The sequence below is a fragment of the Acanthisitta chloris genome, unplaced genomic scaffold, assembly GCF_000695815.1.
Source record: "Acanthisitta chloris isolate BGI_N310 unplaced genomic scaffold, ASM69581v1 scaffold37567, whole genome shotgun sequence".
NCBI classification, from domain to species: domain Eukaryota; kingdom Metazoa; phylum Chordata; class Aves; order Passeriformes; family Acanthisittidae; genus Acanthisitta; species Acanthisitta chloris.
In genome coordinates, this window is record NW_008683847.1 from 1 (window position 1) to 15,471 (window position 15,471).

The 15,471-nt window shown below is 50.5% G+C and overlaps 1 protein-coding gene across 1 annotated transcript in view; it reads left to right on the forward strand.

Moving 5' to 3' along the window:
- Positions 1-5,461: 5,461 nt before the first annotated feature.
- The window catches only part of LOC103806394 (synaptogyrin-1-like), a gene marked incomplete at its 5' end in the record, with an annotated part of 10,224 nt that continues 214 nt past the window's right edge, over positions 5,462-15,471 (forward strand). Inside the window, 5 exons of the mRNA XM_009079081.1 lie at positions 5,462-5,485; positions 11,168-11,405; positions 12,777-12,922; positions 14,249-14,346; positions 14,800-14,839. Of these exons, the coding sequence (XP_009077329.1) occupies positions 5,462-5,485; positions 11,168-11,405; positions 12,777-12,922; positions 14,249-14,346; positions 14,800-14,839 (546 nt within the window). The remainder of the gene's footprint in view (positions 5,486-11,167; positions 11,406-12,776; positions 12,923-14,248; positions 14,347-14,799; positions 14,840-15,471) is intronic.

The following is a 15,471-nucleotide window of genomic DNA, read 5'->3' on the forward strand; positions in this document are numbered from 1 at the left end:
GCGCGGGGCTTCCCCCGGGGCGCGCACCGACCCTGACCCCGACCTTCCCGCCTACCTCCTCTATACAGACACAAAAAACCATCGTGTCGTATGTTCCATTATATATTATATGTATCAGATAATGATTTGTTACTGTGTAGCATGTAAGAATAATGTGCTGTTATGTAGCTTATAATGAGAATATGCTGCTATGTACTATATATTTAGTATTGTATATTTGATATATGCCTATGTATCCACATCTGTAGATGTGCATATGTCCATCTATATGTCTCCGCACATCCTAGAGCTATACACATACAGTATGTATGCACTTCCGTAGGCATTTATGGCTCTATCTCCGGCATATATATGCAGGTGTGTTTGGGTATATGGATCCGTCTCTGGATTTATGTATCGCTGTATGTATAAATCTCCATGTACATACACGTATCTGTGTGCACATAGATGTACATATATATCCGCGTGTATGGGTACGGGGTCGTATGGGGTGTGAGCAGTGTGGTTTGGGGTGTCTTCCCATGGAAAAGGTGAGTCAGGTTGGACTGTGACCCCCTCTCCATCTCTGCTGGTTTGTGTGTGGTGTCTTCACCCTCCCATGCCTCTGGGTTTGTGATGGATGTGGGGAGGCAGCAGGATGTGGGGTGACAGGGGAAGCCTGGGGGGTGCTGCAGTCCTCGGTGGCTCCCCTGTGTGCCGGGGGATGCAGGGCTCGGGCCGTGCTGGGGTGACTTACAGAGGCTGTGGAAGCTGGATGTTCTCTGTGTCTCACCCCTGCAACCTCCTTTCCCTGTCTTTCGTAATTTGTGGGAAAGAGGTAGAGGGAAAAGGGGGTGTAATGAGGGGGGCAGGGGAAGGTCTCTCTCTCTTCCCCGTGATGCCGATCCCATGGCTGCCCGCGGGGCCGGCGCGTTATGTGCAAGAAGGTCATGGGGATTAAGGCAGCGAGAGCTGCAGCACCGAGCTGGCGGGGGAGAGATTGAGGTCTCGGCTGGGAGCAGAGAAGGGGAGGGCAGGGAGAGAGAGCGGAGGACACACATGCGCAGGGGAGCCGGGAGGCAAGGCGGCAGGCTGCCTTTGGGAAAATAAAATAAAATAAAAGCAGTGCCAAGTGGGGGAAACTAGGAGGAAAAGGGAAGGTGGCCTGGCTCGCTGCCAGTGGTGGGGAGGCAGCCCTTGTCGTCCCAGCCGGCTGGGTGGGTGATGTCCCCTCTGGGTGACGTGACTTGGAGGGTGGCTGGTGAGCCCCGAGACAGCTCAGGACGTGATTAATGCGGGCATTCTGTCTGTCTGTCCATCTGCCTGAGCTTGTTTACAGTACAGCACATCATGCTGGGAGCAGGCTGACTGCGCCAGGGCTGCTGCTGGGCACGGGCGTGGGGTACTCATGCCCCCTGCTCCTGGGTGACTGGAGTGGAGCCAGCCCGTGGCCCGGGGATGATGGATGTGATGTGACCTACAAAGGCTCTCCCATTGCTAATCTCTGTGGCAGAATTTCTTCTTTCTCTCTCTGCTTCTCAGTCTAGTGGATTTTTTTCCTCTTCATCCAGCCACTGCGGGATTTTGGCTTCCCAGAGGCGCCAGGTGAGGGAGAGAGAACAAGAAATATGTTTGTTTTTTAATTAGGCACCTAGTCTGCTACAGAGAAGCTCAGACACCATTGGCTTGCTTGCCAAGCTCAGCTCTGTGCCCTGCAAGGTCTTCCCAGGCAAGGAACCCTTCCCAAGGACTAGCATCTCCTTGGGACCCTGCGTACTTTCCCCCTGCCCATCTGACCTTGACAGAGGACAGGATGGGATTTATTCCAGACATTGCCCTTAGCCATAGAAATTAAAGTCCTTTTTCAGGAGCTGGCGGTGCTCCAGGTCAGTGGTCTAGCAAGGGAGGCAGGCATGGACATCGTGGTGCAAGGCTATGCGTTCCTTCTGCTTTTCCACCGGCTTGGTCTTGTCTGTCCTAAGCGTCTCTCCTTTTGCAAAGCAGGGGAGCCACAAGCTGATCCCAAATATTTACTTGTAGTTTTGGTCTTTTTTTTCTAAACTTGAAACCAAGAGGGTCCTTGTGGGCAGTGAAGTCCTCTCTCAGGTTGTCACAAGCGTCAGACTCTTTATGGCTCCTTCCTTAAATTGGTTGAACTCTGCTGAAAAAAAGACTAGTTCATGGGTTTTTTCCCTTTTCACTTCCTCTGGGAGACGGTTCAGTGGCTCCAGTGGTTGGGACCTTCCACCATAAACCTATTCGTGGCTGGGGTTTTATCCATTTGCTTTTGTGATCTTGTGCCCTTCAGTTTAAATGGTGCTTTTCCCTCCCTGGTGTTTTCCCCTGGGTGTATTTATAGACTGCAATTGCATCCATACTTAGCCTTTCTATTGCCAGGCTGTATAAGCCAAACTCTTCTGGTAGCAAAGGGCTCTCCCTTCCCATGGTCTCTGTGAGAGTCCTTTCTTTCACCTGCTCTTGAATGCACGGGAAGCATTTTGCTGGCCATCTCCTGAGATCTCATTTGGCTTTAGCCCACTCATGACGTGAGTGGTCCATTGTCTCCCCAGAGCAAGCTGGAGGCTCCTTTAGGCCCATTGCATGTGATGAGCTTTCACTGAGAGCAGAAATTCTCATGATTGTTTCCTCAGGCATTGACCTTGTGCTTGGGTCATGCTGCTTTTTAGCAGACTTCATGATGGCACAGAGGTGCATGTGGCTTTTGACCAACAGTCACATAAACTGGCTCCTGCCCAGGGAGTTTGCAGCCCAATTGAGGTGGCGGCAAATCTCCAGGGAGAACTGCAGGATCAGGAGCAGATGGAATGACTGAAGATTATTTATGTTGCTCCTTGCTGAAGAGGAGATAGAATAAATTTGACAAGGAGAATGCTAAACTATGGAAAGAGGTTAGCAATTCCAGAGCATCCATCCACCATAACAGTGTTGTGAGGCAGCTCAGGTTTCCTGGGTGCTTTGGAGGTCAGGCACAGAGGAGTAAGTATGCATCTCCCTCAGAAAGGTTGCCTGATATGGGAGGTGGTGAGAAGTGGTGGTCCTGCAGGGTACCTGTGTCAGGTTTGGGTGTTCAGCCTCAGCACAAACCATTTCTCTGCTGCTGCCTGCCCCAGACACACTTGCCTGAGTGAAGCAGGACCTTGTAGAGCAGGGAGGCAGCCCTATGGAGCAATCCCTCCTGAGCATCTCTGCTGAAGGTGCCTCCAGCCGCATCTGGATTTTGCAGTGGGGTGACCTGTCCAATTTGGCTGAACTGAGGCTTGCTGACAAAAGCAATGTGCTGCTGAAAGATCCCAGAAGCTTCCTCACCTCCCTGTAGGGAAGGGCAGAACAGCTCCCTCCCTATTCTCAGTGGTGGCAGTGAAGAGAAGTCAAGCAACTTGCCCTGTTGCAACATTGCCACTGTGGCTTACTCCCAGTCCTGGTCTTCATGCTGTGCCACTTCACTTGCCACCAGCTGCAACACAGAGGCATGCTCTGAGCTGATCTGCATGGCACAACTGGTGCCCCACAGCAGACAAGACATGGGGCTCATCTCGTTGGGTGCATGGGTGGGTTTTTTACCACTTTGACATACAGACCTGTCTTCAGTCTGTTTAGGTGACCCAGCAGCTGGACCTATGGGTACTGCAGCTATTGGTGCTACAGCTGGAACTAGTGGCGCTGGGTTACCTACACCAAGCTGGAGCTGCACAGCTCCAGGATTGCTCTTGAAGTAAAGCAGATGAGTGTGAGCACATCCCTGCCTAGTCCCATTGCATCCTGACCCACAGTGCTCTCTGCAGCCAGCACAGGGGAGCTAGGTGGCTCCTTTGCAACCCCCAGGCATTGGAGTTAGCACTGGCACCATAAATAAGTAAAATGCTAATCGAAACAGGTTGTTCCAGGTGCTCCTGTCTGCTTGGAAACCTCCTTGCTGGGGAAACTGAAGCCCTGCTTGATGTAAAAGCCTAACAAGGCAAAAGTAGCCTGCTTTTTGGAAGCAGGCCCAGTTAGGTGGCTTGAGTAAGAGTATTTCCAACTGCAGTTGCACAGACAAAGCAGCCTATTAAAACTTGTCACACAGATTGAGGTGCCAAGTCCCTCTCCAATGCCAAGGTCACTGCCCCTCTGAAGGGAGATTTGGTGAGGAGAGGCGCTGCCTGCCCTCCATCTCCTTCTCCATCACCTGCTGCTGTTGCCACTGTGTCCTCTGGCTGGTGGGAGCATGCAGGCCTTTTGAGCTGGGACAGGAAGTGCTCTCCCCTGTGTCTACAGGCATGGCACATCCCAAGCAGCTCCAACTGAGCAGATAAGGCAGGTGGAGGACAGGAACCAGTCCCTGACTTCACTATGACAAGCTGGCTGGCACCTGCAAACCACAGCAGGGCAGGGAGCCACATCTTCTGCCTTGCCATCAGGTCCCTGGCTTGCCACGCTGACTCCTGGCTTACGACACAACTTGCCTCTTCCCAAGGACACCCAGTGTGAGCTTGCAACAGCAGTTCAACTGAGCCTTAGAGCCTGGGGGCCTTGTTAGTTGGAAACCAGCTGCAACTGGGCTCCCACCTTCTTTCTGTCCCAAGCACACTTAGCTGAGATGTTTCCCATGTTCCTGCACCATAGGTCATGCTCTTTGCCTCTGCTCCTCCACATCATTTTTGCCTCAGCCACCATGCTCGCTGTGTGCTTGTGAAATACATTGGTGCACGATGAAAGAAACAATGGTTCAAAGCACACACTTTCAGTCAAGCCCTAGGTACAATTCTTCATGGGATGCCCATGCCTTGGGTCAGCTTCAGAAGGGGTTTTGGGAGTTTGCTGTCACTGGGAGTGGGTGAGAGGCCGTATCAGAAGGTGAACAATAGGTGTGCACAGTTGCATGATGATTCAGGTTGGGTACAGCAGGTTGCATTGCTTCCAGCATAGCATTTCCAGGAAGGATCTTGGAGCAGGAACAAATCTCTGATTAACAGCATTTGCAGATAAAAATCTGAGAAGTAGCATGTAGGGATTAAAGACAATCAGAAACATGAGCGAAGAGTAAGATAATCATATGTGATCTGCTGTTTCAAGACATGAGAGGCACACAGGTGAGAAGCAGGGAAACTGCATGGTGACAGGACATGGCTAAGGCAAACATTTGTGGCAAGACAAGGCAACAGAGGGGACTAGTATGGCCTTGAGAGAAGCAGGCACAGGTGGCTGTGGATGCAGTTCTCCACCTAGGTTGGCACAGCCAAGCCAAGATGGGAGAGATGTGTTGCTAGAAAGAAAACTGAACTTTTCCACGTGGAAAAAGATGCAACTTTCAGGTGGCGACTTTGCTGAGCACTGATGTAGCAATGTAAGGACCATCTAGAATGCACAGAAGGACCTGGATACCACCGTGGAGGTGTGGTCATGGGGAGTTGTCACTAGTAGAAGTGGGACAGAAGATACTGTTTGACCATGGGAAGGTCATGAGACCTGTGGGACTGGACAGAGCTTTCTGAAGTTGCTCTCTTGGGCTCAGCCTCCTCTTACACCAGTGGGCACCTTCCCATGGCAGAGCTTTTCTTCATTCCTGCCCAGAGTGGCAGGCACAGCTGCTCCATCATCACCTGGGGCTTGGGATGTTGTGGGTGGGAAGATTTACCCAGGCACAGGTTTGGTGGGAGGCAGAAGGGTTAATGGTCAGTCTGTCAGCTGCCAAACCATGTGTGAAAAAAAACCTGGCTGGCCAGAAAAGCCTGTCCCAGATCCCGTGGGAGGAATTAGGGATGTGGAGCCTTTCTCCCTTCAGTCACCTGCTCCAGCTCAGCCCCAGCTGGGGAGCTGGTGCCATGTGACTGATGGCCAGGGAGGGTGAGCTAGGAGGGAGGTGCTGGCATACCCCTGCTCTTCCCGTCCCATGTTCAGGGGAATTGGGTACAGGGAGACTGGCCCCCTGCAGCACCCACACAGGGCTCAGACACGCTGTCGAGACTGTGGGCAGGAGTTGTTGCTGCCTGCGTGGTGCCGGCTGGAGGGAATAAATAGAGGCTGCCTGTTTCCAAGCTGCCAGTCCCATGCATCTCAAAAGCTGCATATGTTTTTTTCAAAATGAACAAAATACAAGTAGACTTAATGACAATAATAATAACAATCCATGTCTGTGCAGGGCACTCCAAAGCTTTCCAGGGACTCCATTTGCAAGTGTCTGAATGAAAATGAAAACCAGATCATCTCTGCCAGTTTATCATTTGCACTCTCCTCTGCTCTTGCTTTCTTTTTAAACAGATTTATTCCTGGACATTACCAGATTAGACTCGGAAGAGGTTATTGCTTCATTCTGCCTGAGAGGGATTTGATTTGAAGTCCCGCAAGGAATATTATGTCACCAAACTATTTCCTCTCTATAACAGAATAAAAAGGGGGTGAGAGAGAGGGAAAGGCAGCACGCAGTGCAACAGAGGCTGTGACCAGAGGGCACTGCAGCGAGACCAAGCAAGCAGCTCAGCAGAAACCCTCTTCATCCTCATCCCCACCATAGCTATCATAGGGATCTTGGGGATGAAGTCAGGAGGCAGCATGACAAACTCCTGTGATGAGGTGCAGGAATATCCTAGTGCACTGCCGGAGGCTGGTCGTGCTTTGCATCCATCACATGATGCTCAGGAGCATCTGATGCGTGGCTGGGGATGGGCAGCATGGTGGAAAGCCTCACATGATGCTCAGGAGGTTTTGCCTGGCTTCCTGCAGAGCTGAGCCTGCAGCAGTGAGGTGGGAAGGGACTGGAGAGCCTCTGCTCTGAGGGCTCATCTCTCACCTTTACCTCTGTCAAAATCCAATCACCCAGTTTAGTGAGAGAAAAAAAGCTGTTTTGTGGTAGGATTCAGAATTTTGCCTGTTCTGCACTTTTCTCCTTGTAATGAGCCCTTACATGCCTGTAATGGCCAGCATGAGCCCCTCGAGAAACGAGAAGAAAACTCACAGCTTCTCCTTGTCTCCTCCCTGCAGTGCTAAGCATTAAGTTAATTTTGCTGCGTCTTTTGGCAGGTTGCTCAGTCTCTGTCAGCTTTGCAATGTGCATGGCTCTGGGCTTTGCTTCCTGTCTTCAGAGCTCTTAGATGAAAACTGGAGTTGAGGAAAATGGTTGCAACCTATGTGGATGCAATGCTAAAGGAGTGGTGAAATGGAGAAAAGCCATGTACCAGCAGCAGCACTGAGCTGGTCAGGTCTTCTCCAAGTGCTGTTTTCTGTCCCTTTTTGAGCATAGCTGAATATATTACAGCTTGTTAAATGTGTACCTCCAGACAGGCTGCACACCTGCCCAATTAATGCTTCTCTAGGAGGCTCAAAGAAACCCTCTTAACCTAAAAATCTAGTTACTTCAAGTCCTGTTAGCTGACTTAAGCAGCCTTGCTGAAGAAATGAGGCCACTCGAGTGCACAAAGCTGGGGATGGGTGGCTGCTTTTTGTCACTGAGCGCAGAAAAGCAGCTAGTGATCTCCCTCTGTGGAGTGAAAGGATAGGCTGCGTTTGGGAGCCATAGGATACCTCCTCTCAGCCTGTGGACAAGCCAGTTGCCTGCATCTCAGTGCTCAGTCAGGAGAAGACTCCTGCCATCTTCTCCTCACCTCCTCTTTGCAGCTGGATGCATATTTTGGACCATTTTGTCAGTGGCTGTAGGCAAGACTTTGTGTAGAGAGGATTTGCAATGCCAAATGGGAGGAGAAGAAAGAAGCAGAGGTAACACAGAGCCATAAGAGGCTTGTGCTAGTGCTGCTGGTCACTGGCATTTCTTTACAAGTGCTGCAGATGTGATGGGAATGGGAACATAAATGCATCATGCTTGAAAACTCTGTGCTTTGTTCATAATCCAGTCATTCATACTGCACCTGCTGCTTGGATCATCTTTGCAGGGCATGGATTATGAAATCATTGGAATCAAAAATATTTGCTCTTTTTAAGGTGACTTGCACATCAGTGAGCTTGCACCCGCCATGGATTAAGTGTGCAAACGTTTCTCCTAAGGGTTGCAAGATCTGAGCTCTGATAATTATGATTTTTTTAAAAAAAGAAAATTGTTTGTTGTAACAGTTACTGGGTACAGACATCACGGGAATAAAACAGGTGACGATGCATGTCAGCAGCAGCAGTGATTGCCTCTTCTGCTGTCCAGCTCTGCCTGCCAGTCTGGAACCTCTGGTTTGAGCCTGCCTGTTCTTGCCCAGTTGGTGGTATCCAGTCCAGCTCAAGGCTTCTGTACACAGCAGGTGCTCACAGCATTTTGCTGTGCCATCAGGGCAGTGACAGGCTGGCAAAGGGAGCAAAGCCTCTCTTTGCCCTCTCTGCAGTGCCAGGGAGTGGAGCATGGACCAGAGCTGATGCCAGGGGTGAGGAAAAGACAAGAGAGGAGACATCCCTTAAGCTACTGTGCTTTGGTTCATAGCAAGCTTTCCTAAGGACAAAAAGTACTTTAGGGTGGCTGTTTCAGGATGGGGAAGATAAGCATCTGCAGTGGCTAGTTCTGCTCATGAGTGAGAACACTCTTAAGTAAAATCTCCCCGGGAAACTCCTAAGATCATCTAAAATCTTGCCCGTAAATCATACCTTGGGCACCTCCAGGCTGTGAAATGAGCTTCTTTTTGACAGGAGAGAAGTTGGGGCATCTTGGCTGACTGAAGATGGAGAAAGGAAGTTAGGAATGCCACCTCTGCTTGAAAATTAGGGAGATGTTCCTCTGGTCTTGTGACTCTGAGCTGTGCCTTTGTGATGTGCCAGCATCAAAAGGTATGAAAGAGCAAATGCAAAAATTATGTTGCTTCTTTCACTCGAAGTTGAGAGCTCTTCCAGACCAGCAGCAAACCCAAAGATAAGAGCAGAAGGAAGATGTGTATCAGGATATGGGCAGAGTAAACAGAGGTGTCTCTGGGGAGAGGCCGTTACAGAAGTTCATTCATCCCGAATGAGTAAGCAGAGACTCAAAATACAACTCATTGCAAGGGCTGACCTGACTCAGAGGGTCGACATTTTACCAGTTTTGAGCCATAAACCAGTACTGAACACCAGACTATGCCACTTGTGAGGCTGTTCCTCATATTCCAAAGAGAAGATAAGCTTTCTGTCTAATGCTGTGGAAAATGGGACACCCACTTTGTAATCACAATATATGATGGTTGGTACTTCAGGTGTCAGCACTGGTGCTGGTCACAGCCTCACATTGGGATTTCGGTTCAAGAGGCTGTCAGCTCCCCCGCAGGTCAGAGGAACAGGGTGTTACTGCCAATGGTCCTAGGCAGACCTGTCAGCCCAGCCTGTTGTGAAGGTGTGTGAGATGTCCCACTGGAAGAGCCTGGCTGTAATTGAGTGCAATTTTGCTGCTTTCCAAACCGTTCAGGCTGAAATTTTGAGGATGAAACTTTTGCTTCTGGCAGAAGAGATTCTTATTTAATTTTTAGGGGCAATTTCTGCAAAATATTAATATCAATTTTCAAGAATAATGAGGAGGACAAATAAGTTACTTTCTTGTAAGCCTAAAAAGCTGTTGTGAATTTTCAGAGAACCTATACAGTCACTATGCATAGGAGCTCTGGCTTCCAGCAACCCAAGTGTGACCCAATTAGGAAGTCTTGGAGTGAAAAAATAGTATTGGTGTCAGTGGATACATGTTAGAGTTTGGCAGGTGAAACACAGTGTTGAGAATCTGCCCAAGGCCTGCTGGGGACTGTAAGGTTTTTCCTCTGGTTCTTGATGCCACAGGCCAAACAGCAGAGGTCTGTGCTGTGGATCTTGGGCATCCAACCCCACCAGTGATAGATGGTGTATTGGGTTGGCATTAATCAACAATTTTCCCTGCACTCACAAAGCTGCTTCTCTGCTTTCTTGGCTGTCTATTCTGGGTTAAGTGGTACTGGAGTCCTTCTGACCTAGAAAACACTGAGACCTAGCTCTATTCTCTGCAGAACACTTGGGCCCCTCATCTTCTTGTGTGCTGCTTCTCCTTGGGTGGTGGTTCTAAGGGTGCCAGGTCTTGCTGTGCAGACATCTCCCAGGCTGGCAGAGTGCCCTGGTCATGTGCTAGTGCATGTCATATGTAAGTTCATCCCATGCTAGAGGTCCCATTTCCCATCTCCCTGGAGTTCTCGCAGGCAGCGTGCAGATGGGCTGTTCCTACTGAGCATCTCCAGATGCCCTGCAAAGAAAAATCTGTACATGCTGCCTTAATCTTCCCCTCTTTCTCCTGTGGCTGTGAGGGGAAGCTGTTTATTTGAGATGCAGGACTGGGGCTGCTGTAAATAGCTCTCTGCTTTGGTGAACCTGCTGTGTCAAAGAGGGACAGACTTGTGGCAGGCAATGAAGCCTAAGCCCATGAGCAAAGATTAGACCAGCAACTGCGGATTATGGCATTCCTACCTGGACTCATCCTTAATTCTACCTGATTTAAAATAACATGCAGTGGCAGTGGTGGTTACGGGTAGGGAGGACTCACAGTGGCCCTGACTGGTGGACCCAGGGAGAGGGTGTTTGGCCCCTAAAATCCCCCTGAAAACACCGTAAATGGGGAAGGTTGGATGATGTTGGCATACAGGTGAGTCGGCAGAAGCGTAGGTGGTGTCATGGCCTGGCCTGATGGAAAACTGGTGAAGAGAGGTGTGTGACTTGTGGGGAGATGAGTAGAATGTGAGCCCAGCATAATAGAGCTGCAGAGCAAGCAGGGTGTGGGAGGGTGCATGGGGGAAAGAACATAGGAGCTTGATAGATAAAATCAGTGAACAAATGCATGATAGAAACAATTAATCCCCTGAAGGGAAAGGAGTGGGAGAATCAGTGCAGACTAAGAGGATTTCCACTACTTGGAGTCATTGTATGCGGGCATCCGCACCAAAACCATATCCCAATTTACACTCCATGTTGCCTCCCTGTGTGTCTGTGGGAAGCCACCCTTACTCCAGATTGCAGCTGCTTTGCATCGCTTTAGGTCAGATGGATAAAAAGGTTCAATCTAAAAATGTCCTATTTTAAGTTAATCCTTAGAAATAAAATGAGCCCATCTTCCCAGCAAATTCCCTGTGGCTACAGCACAGGCAAGGCAGCGGGACAGGAGCTCACCCGAGCAGAGTGGTACTTGTGAAGGGTGTCTAACCCCTGCAGAGCTCTGCTTCTCTGTGCTGGTCCAGAGAGATGTGGCTTGTCCTAACATGTCTCCTGCCTCCCTCCCCACCAGGTGTTCTCTATTGTGGTGTTTGGCTCCATTGTCAATGAAGGGTACGTGAACCGCCGGAACGAGGCGGAAGAGTACTGCATTTTCAACCGCAATCACAATGCCTGCAACTATGGCATTACCGTGGGTGTCCTCGCCTTCCTCAGCTGCCTTCTTTACCTGGCTCTGGATGCCTACTTCCCGCAGATCAGCAGCGTCAAGGACCGCAAGAAGGCAGTGCTCTCGGACATCGGAGTCTCGGGTGAGCTCCCTGGCCAGTTGGCCATAGTGTCTCTCTCCTCTGCTGGCAAGGGAGAGGTAGGGAGCTTCTGCTGCCCTTCAGGTCAGGTCCTTGCTTGCAGGAAGGTCTTCAGGTTCTTTCCTCTCTCAGGTTTTGTCTCTTCTTCTCAGACAATCTGGCTGATGCCTCTCGGCCCTTTAGGATCAGCAGGTCTTGCCTCCCTGCATGCTTGTGCTTGTTAAGACCAAGTGTGGATGCCTCTGGAGATGGTACTTCCTTTTTTCCCAACTCCAAGGGATTGAACCCTATATATTTTAACATAAAAGAAGTTGAGGGATTCATGCAGGCTGACTAAACCAGTCCTCCTAGGTTACCTGGCAATCCCTATGTGAATAGCTGTTCGGGACCTCATCCAGCCCTGAGCCTTATTCTGACTTACTGTCAGATCTCCCCATCCCCAGTAGTGTGTTGAAGTGAGTGTGATGGTGTATGTGTATGTGTGTGTGTAACATCAGTCAGCAGGATCATGAGGAGGAGCTTTGCTCTTGTGCCATCATCCTGAGTCACTCTCCTGGCTCTCTCCAGCCATCCAGGCAAACTGCTCAACACCAGGCCCATCCCCAGAATATGTCAAAGGGGCCAGGAGTGGAGTGAGGGCAGGATTGGATGAAGCATCTGAACTTGCTAAGGACTTTGGGCTTGCAAGTTTGTTCATGGTTAGCCCCTTGCCTAGCAGTCCCATGTATGGCTAAGAAGAGAAGGGGAAGGACTGAGACCTGTATTGCTGCCACTTAGGAATGCCCATTTCCCTTGCTGATGGGTATCTGCCCATGCCTGGCAAAGAGGGTGAGCCATCCCTTGGGGCTCTCCCCTGCCTTCACCCCTTTCCAGGGCGTGCAACACATTAATGATCCTTCAGCACTTGGTGTGAGGCCTTTATCTGTGCTGTCCTGAGCAAAAACTGGTCTCTGTGCCACTGTGGGCCAGCTGCTTCCCACTCTTCTGCAGCTTCTGTGGAAGGAATTGCTCTTCGCTTGTCCTTGCCAGACAGGGTTGTGAAGCAGTGGCTGTTTCAGAGAGCCCAGGTGATTGCTCCAGTACTGGAAGCCCTTCAGGCTCCCTCCCAAGGCCAAATGCAAGTCCTGTGATCAAACCAAACACAAGCAAATGAACTCTCCTGAGGTACTTTCTGCAGACACCTTGACAATTCAGCTGTCAGTGAGCCTGCCAGCTTGCCTGGGCTTACACTGGCTGCACAGTCAGTTTGGCCCAGTCTGCAACATACTGGTGGGTCTCAGAGGGCTGAAATTTCCAGAGAGATGTGATATGTGTATGTTCTGCTCACACATATCTTTTTGATGTCTCTCTCCTTCCGGTGGTGGTCCATCCCAGCCTTTTGGGCATTCCTCTGGTTTGTTGGCTTCTGCTTTCTGACCAACCAGTGGCAAGCTTCAAAAAAAGAGGACAACCCACTGAATGAGGGAGGGGATGCAGCCCGAGCAGCCATCACGTTCTCGTTCTTCTCCATCTTCACCTGGGTGAGTACAGCAGCCATGATGTTGGATCAAATGTTCTCTGTACTATTTTATCTTGTGGGGAATGAAAGGTGACTGGCTAAGAGTGATTCCCTCTAAGATCTCAGTTCACATGGTTTCTGAGAAGGAAAAGCAGGAGGGGAGGTGGTTAGGAGGTAAACTAGGGAAACAAGGACTCAGAAACTTCTGTGGAAGGTTTTAGAGCCTTAATAAGCACAGTGGGAAAGAGAGTCCCACATCCGAGTAAGGAGTGTCCTTGACAGACCTCTAATATGACATTGCACCAGCCAGCTCCCCAAGCACCATTATCATAGAATCATACAACAGTTTGGGTTGGAAGAGACTTTAAAGACCATCTAGTTTCACCCCCCTGCAACCAGCAGGGACATCTTTGACTAGATCAGGTTGCTCAGAGCCCAGTTAAACCTGACCTTGAATGTTTCCAGGGATGGGGCATCCACCATCTCTCTGGACAAGCTGTTAACCTGTTTTCCCTGTGTCAGAGGAGTTCAACAGCACTTTTATCTCACAGACACTAAGCAGAGAAGGGAGCTCCAGGCTGGGGGCTGCACCCATGTCCCTCCCTGGTTTGCTTTTGTCATTTGAGATGTCATCATTGGCCACAAGAGGCTGCAGTCAGTGTCCCTCTGGACTCTGTCTGCAGCACCACTGCAGCTCTGCCTCACTGGGTTGCCTCTTAGGAAGATAATGGTGCTGTCTTAAGACTGCCCTTTGCCCAGCAGTTCTTTATTGCTCATTTCCTGGAAAAACTCTTGTATGCAATGCAAATATCCTTGACAGTTTCCCCCCGCCCCTGAAAGCACCAAGCATAAGTGATTTTTTTCTGAAGTGACAGAACAGCACCAAACAGGAAAGGATTTTAACCCTGTCTCCATGCATAAGTCCTCGTGGCTGTATCTTCTCCTCTTCCTACAGGCCTTAACGTTGGGCAGGGGCCAGTTAGGAAGGGTGCTGTAAGCCCATGGAGCTGTCAAAGAGGGCTACAAAGCGTTGTGCAGTCAGCACCCTTGCCAAAGGGACACTAAGTGGAGTCAAGGGAAGGCAGCGTGTGTGTTCCTTTTGTGAGCTGTGTCCTGCACTTAAGTGCTGCAGAAAGCCCCTTGCAAGCTCCAGCAGAAAGTATGACAAGGAGTAAGATTTTTGCAAGGGGTGCCGTCACCTGCAGTGATCCTCCCTGATGCAAGGGCTTTCACCTGGCTAAACAGGCATCCTCTTCCCTCCATTCCTTGGGGGTTTTGTTTCAATCAAACACTCTGGTTTGCTCTGCCTTACTGATTCTCCTTCCCACCCCCCTCTCTCTTCTCACAGGGCTTTCTCGCAGTTCTGGCTTTCCGGAAACTCAAAGACATTAATTTTCAGGAGGAATACAACACCCTGTTCCCTAACTCCCCATCCTTGCTGCCTTAGTGCCTCCCACTGATGGGAGAATTTGGACAAAGGGGTGAAGGGATGCAGCTGGAGGAGGTCACTGAGCAGAGCCGGTTCCAACACCCTGACCACGGGTGTGTGGTCACTGCAGGGCATGGGGTGGGAAGACATGGGCCATTGAACTGAAGTGGGGTTGTCCACTGAACAGAGAATCTCCTTCTGGAGAGTTGGAACTGGCAATTTATTTTTCTCCTCTGCTCCCTTCTCTCCCTCATCCACACCCTAACTAATGCTGCATAACACCACTGTGCCTTTCTTTTGACAGCAGCTCAGACCTAGCACTTCAGCCAGGAGATGCTTTCTGCCCCCACCACTTTGTTTCTTGCATTTCTTCCCAGACTCCGTTTCACAAAAACCCCATCACCTGCTAGACTGCTCACCTCTATCAGGGATGCTTTGGGACAATGAGCCATATCTGCTGGGGTCTGCAGTGGTGAACCCTATGCCCAGGCTCCCCCAGTCCACCAAAAGGTGTCCTGCCTGCACTGCTTGGGGCAGGAGGCAGCAGTTCACTTGTTAACCGTCCCCTGGTGTGGGAAGCAGCCACGTAGCTCTTCTTTCCTGAGGTCTGTGCTGCACCATGCAGATGCTGACTGGTGAAGGGGTTACAGGGGGTGACCTCTACCTCACTACTCTGTGCCAAATCCTGCTCTCCTTCCTGGCCTCTAAATTGCTCCATACATCCAGCCTGACAGCCAAACCTTCAGCTGTGCTGCTGAGGCAGATTGCTTTGCCACAGGCAGGAGGGGTTGAATGGGATAACCACATGCCAATTGAGCCTCTCTGACCTGTGCCATGTCAGTGAAACCCCATGGCCAGGCAGGAGGTGCCCAGCACACCCCAGAGAGAGGAGGGAGGGCTGCATGCAGCAGCTATCCCTGCCCAGTCCCCCTCTGTCCCAGTGGGCTCTGTGGGACAGTCTAGTCTTTCATGCTCCTGGGATTGTCTCACCTGCAGTCTGCCGGGCGGGCCTCGCACACTAATCCGTAACCACTACTAACCCCACTTTTGTTTGTTTCTCTTTCTCGGTACGTTCCCCGCTCTTTTTCTCTCCTTCCCTCCACCCTCTGCTTCCCATCTCTTCCCTCCACCTCCTCCCTTAA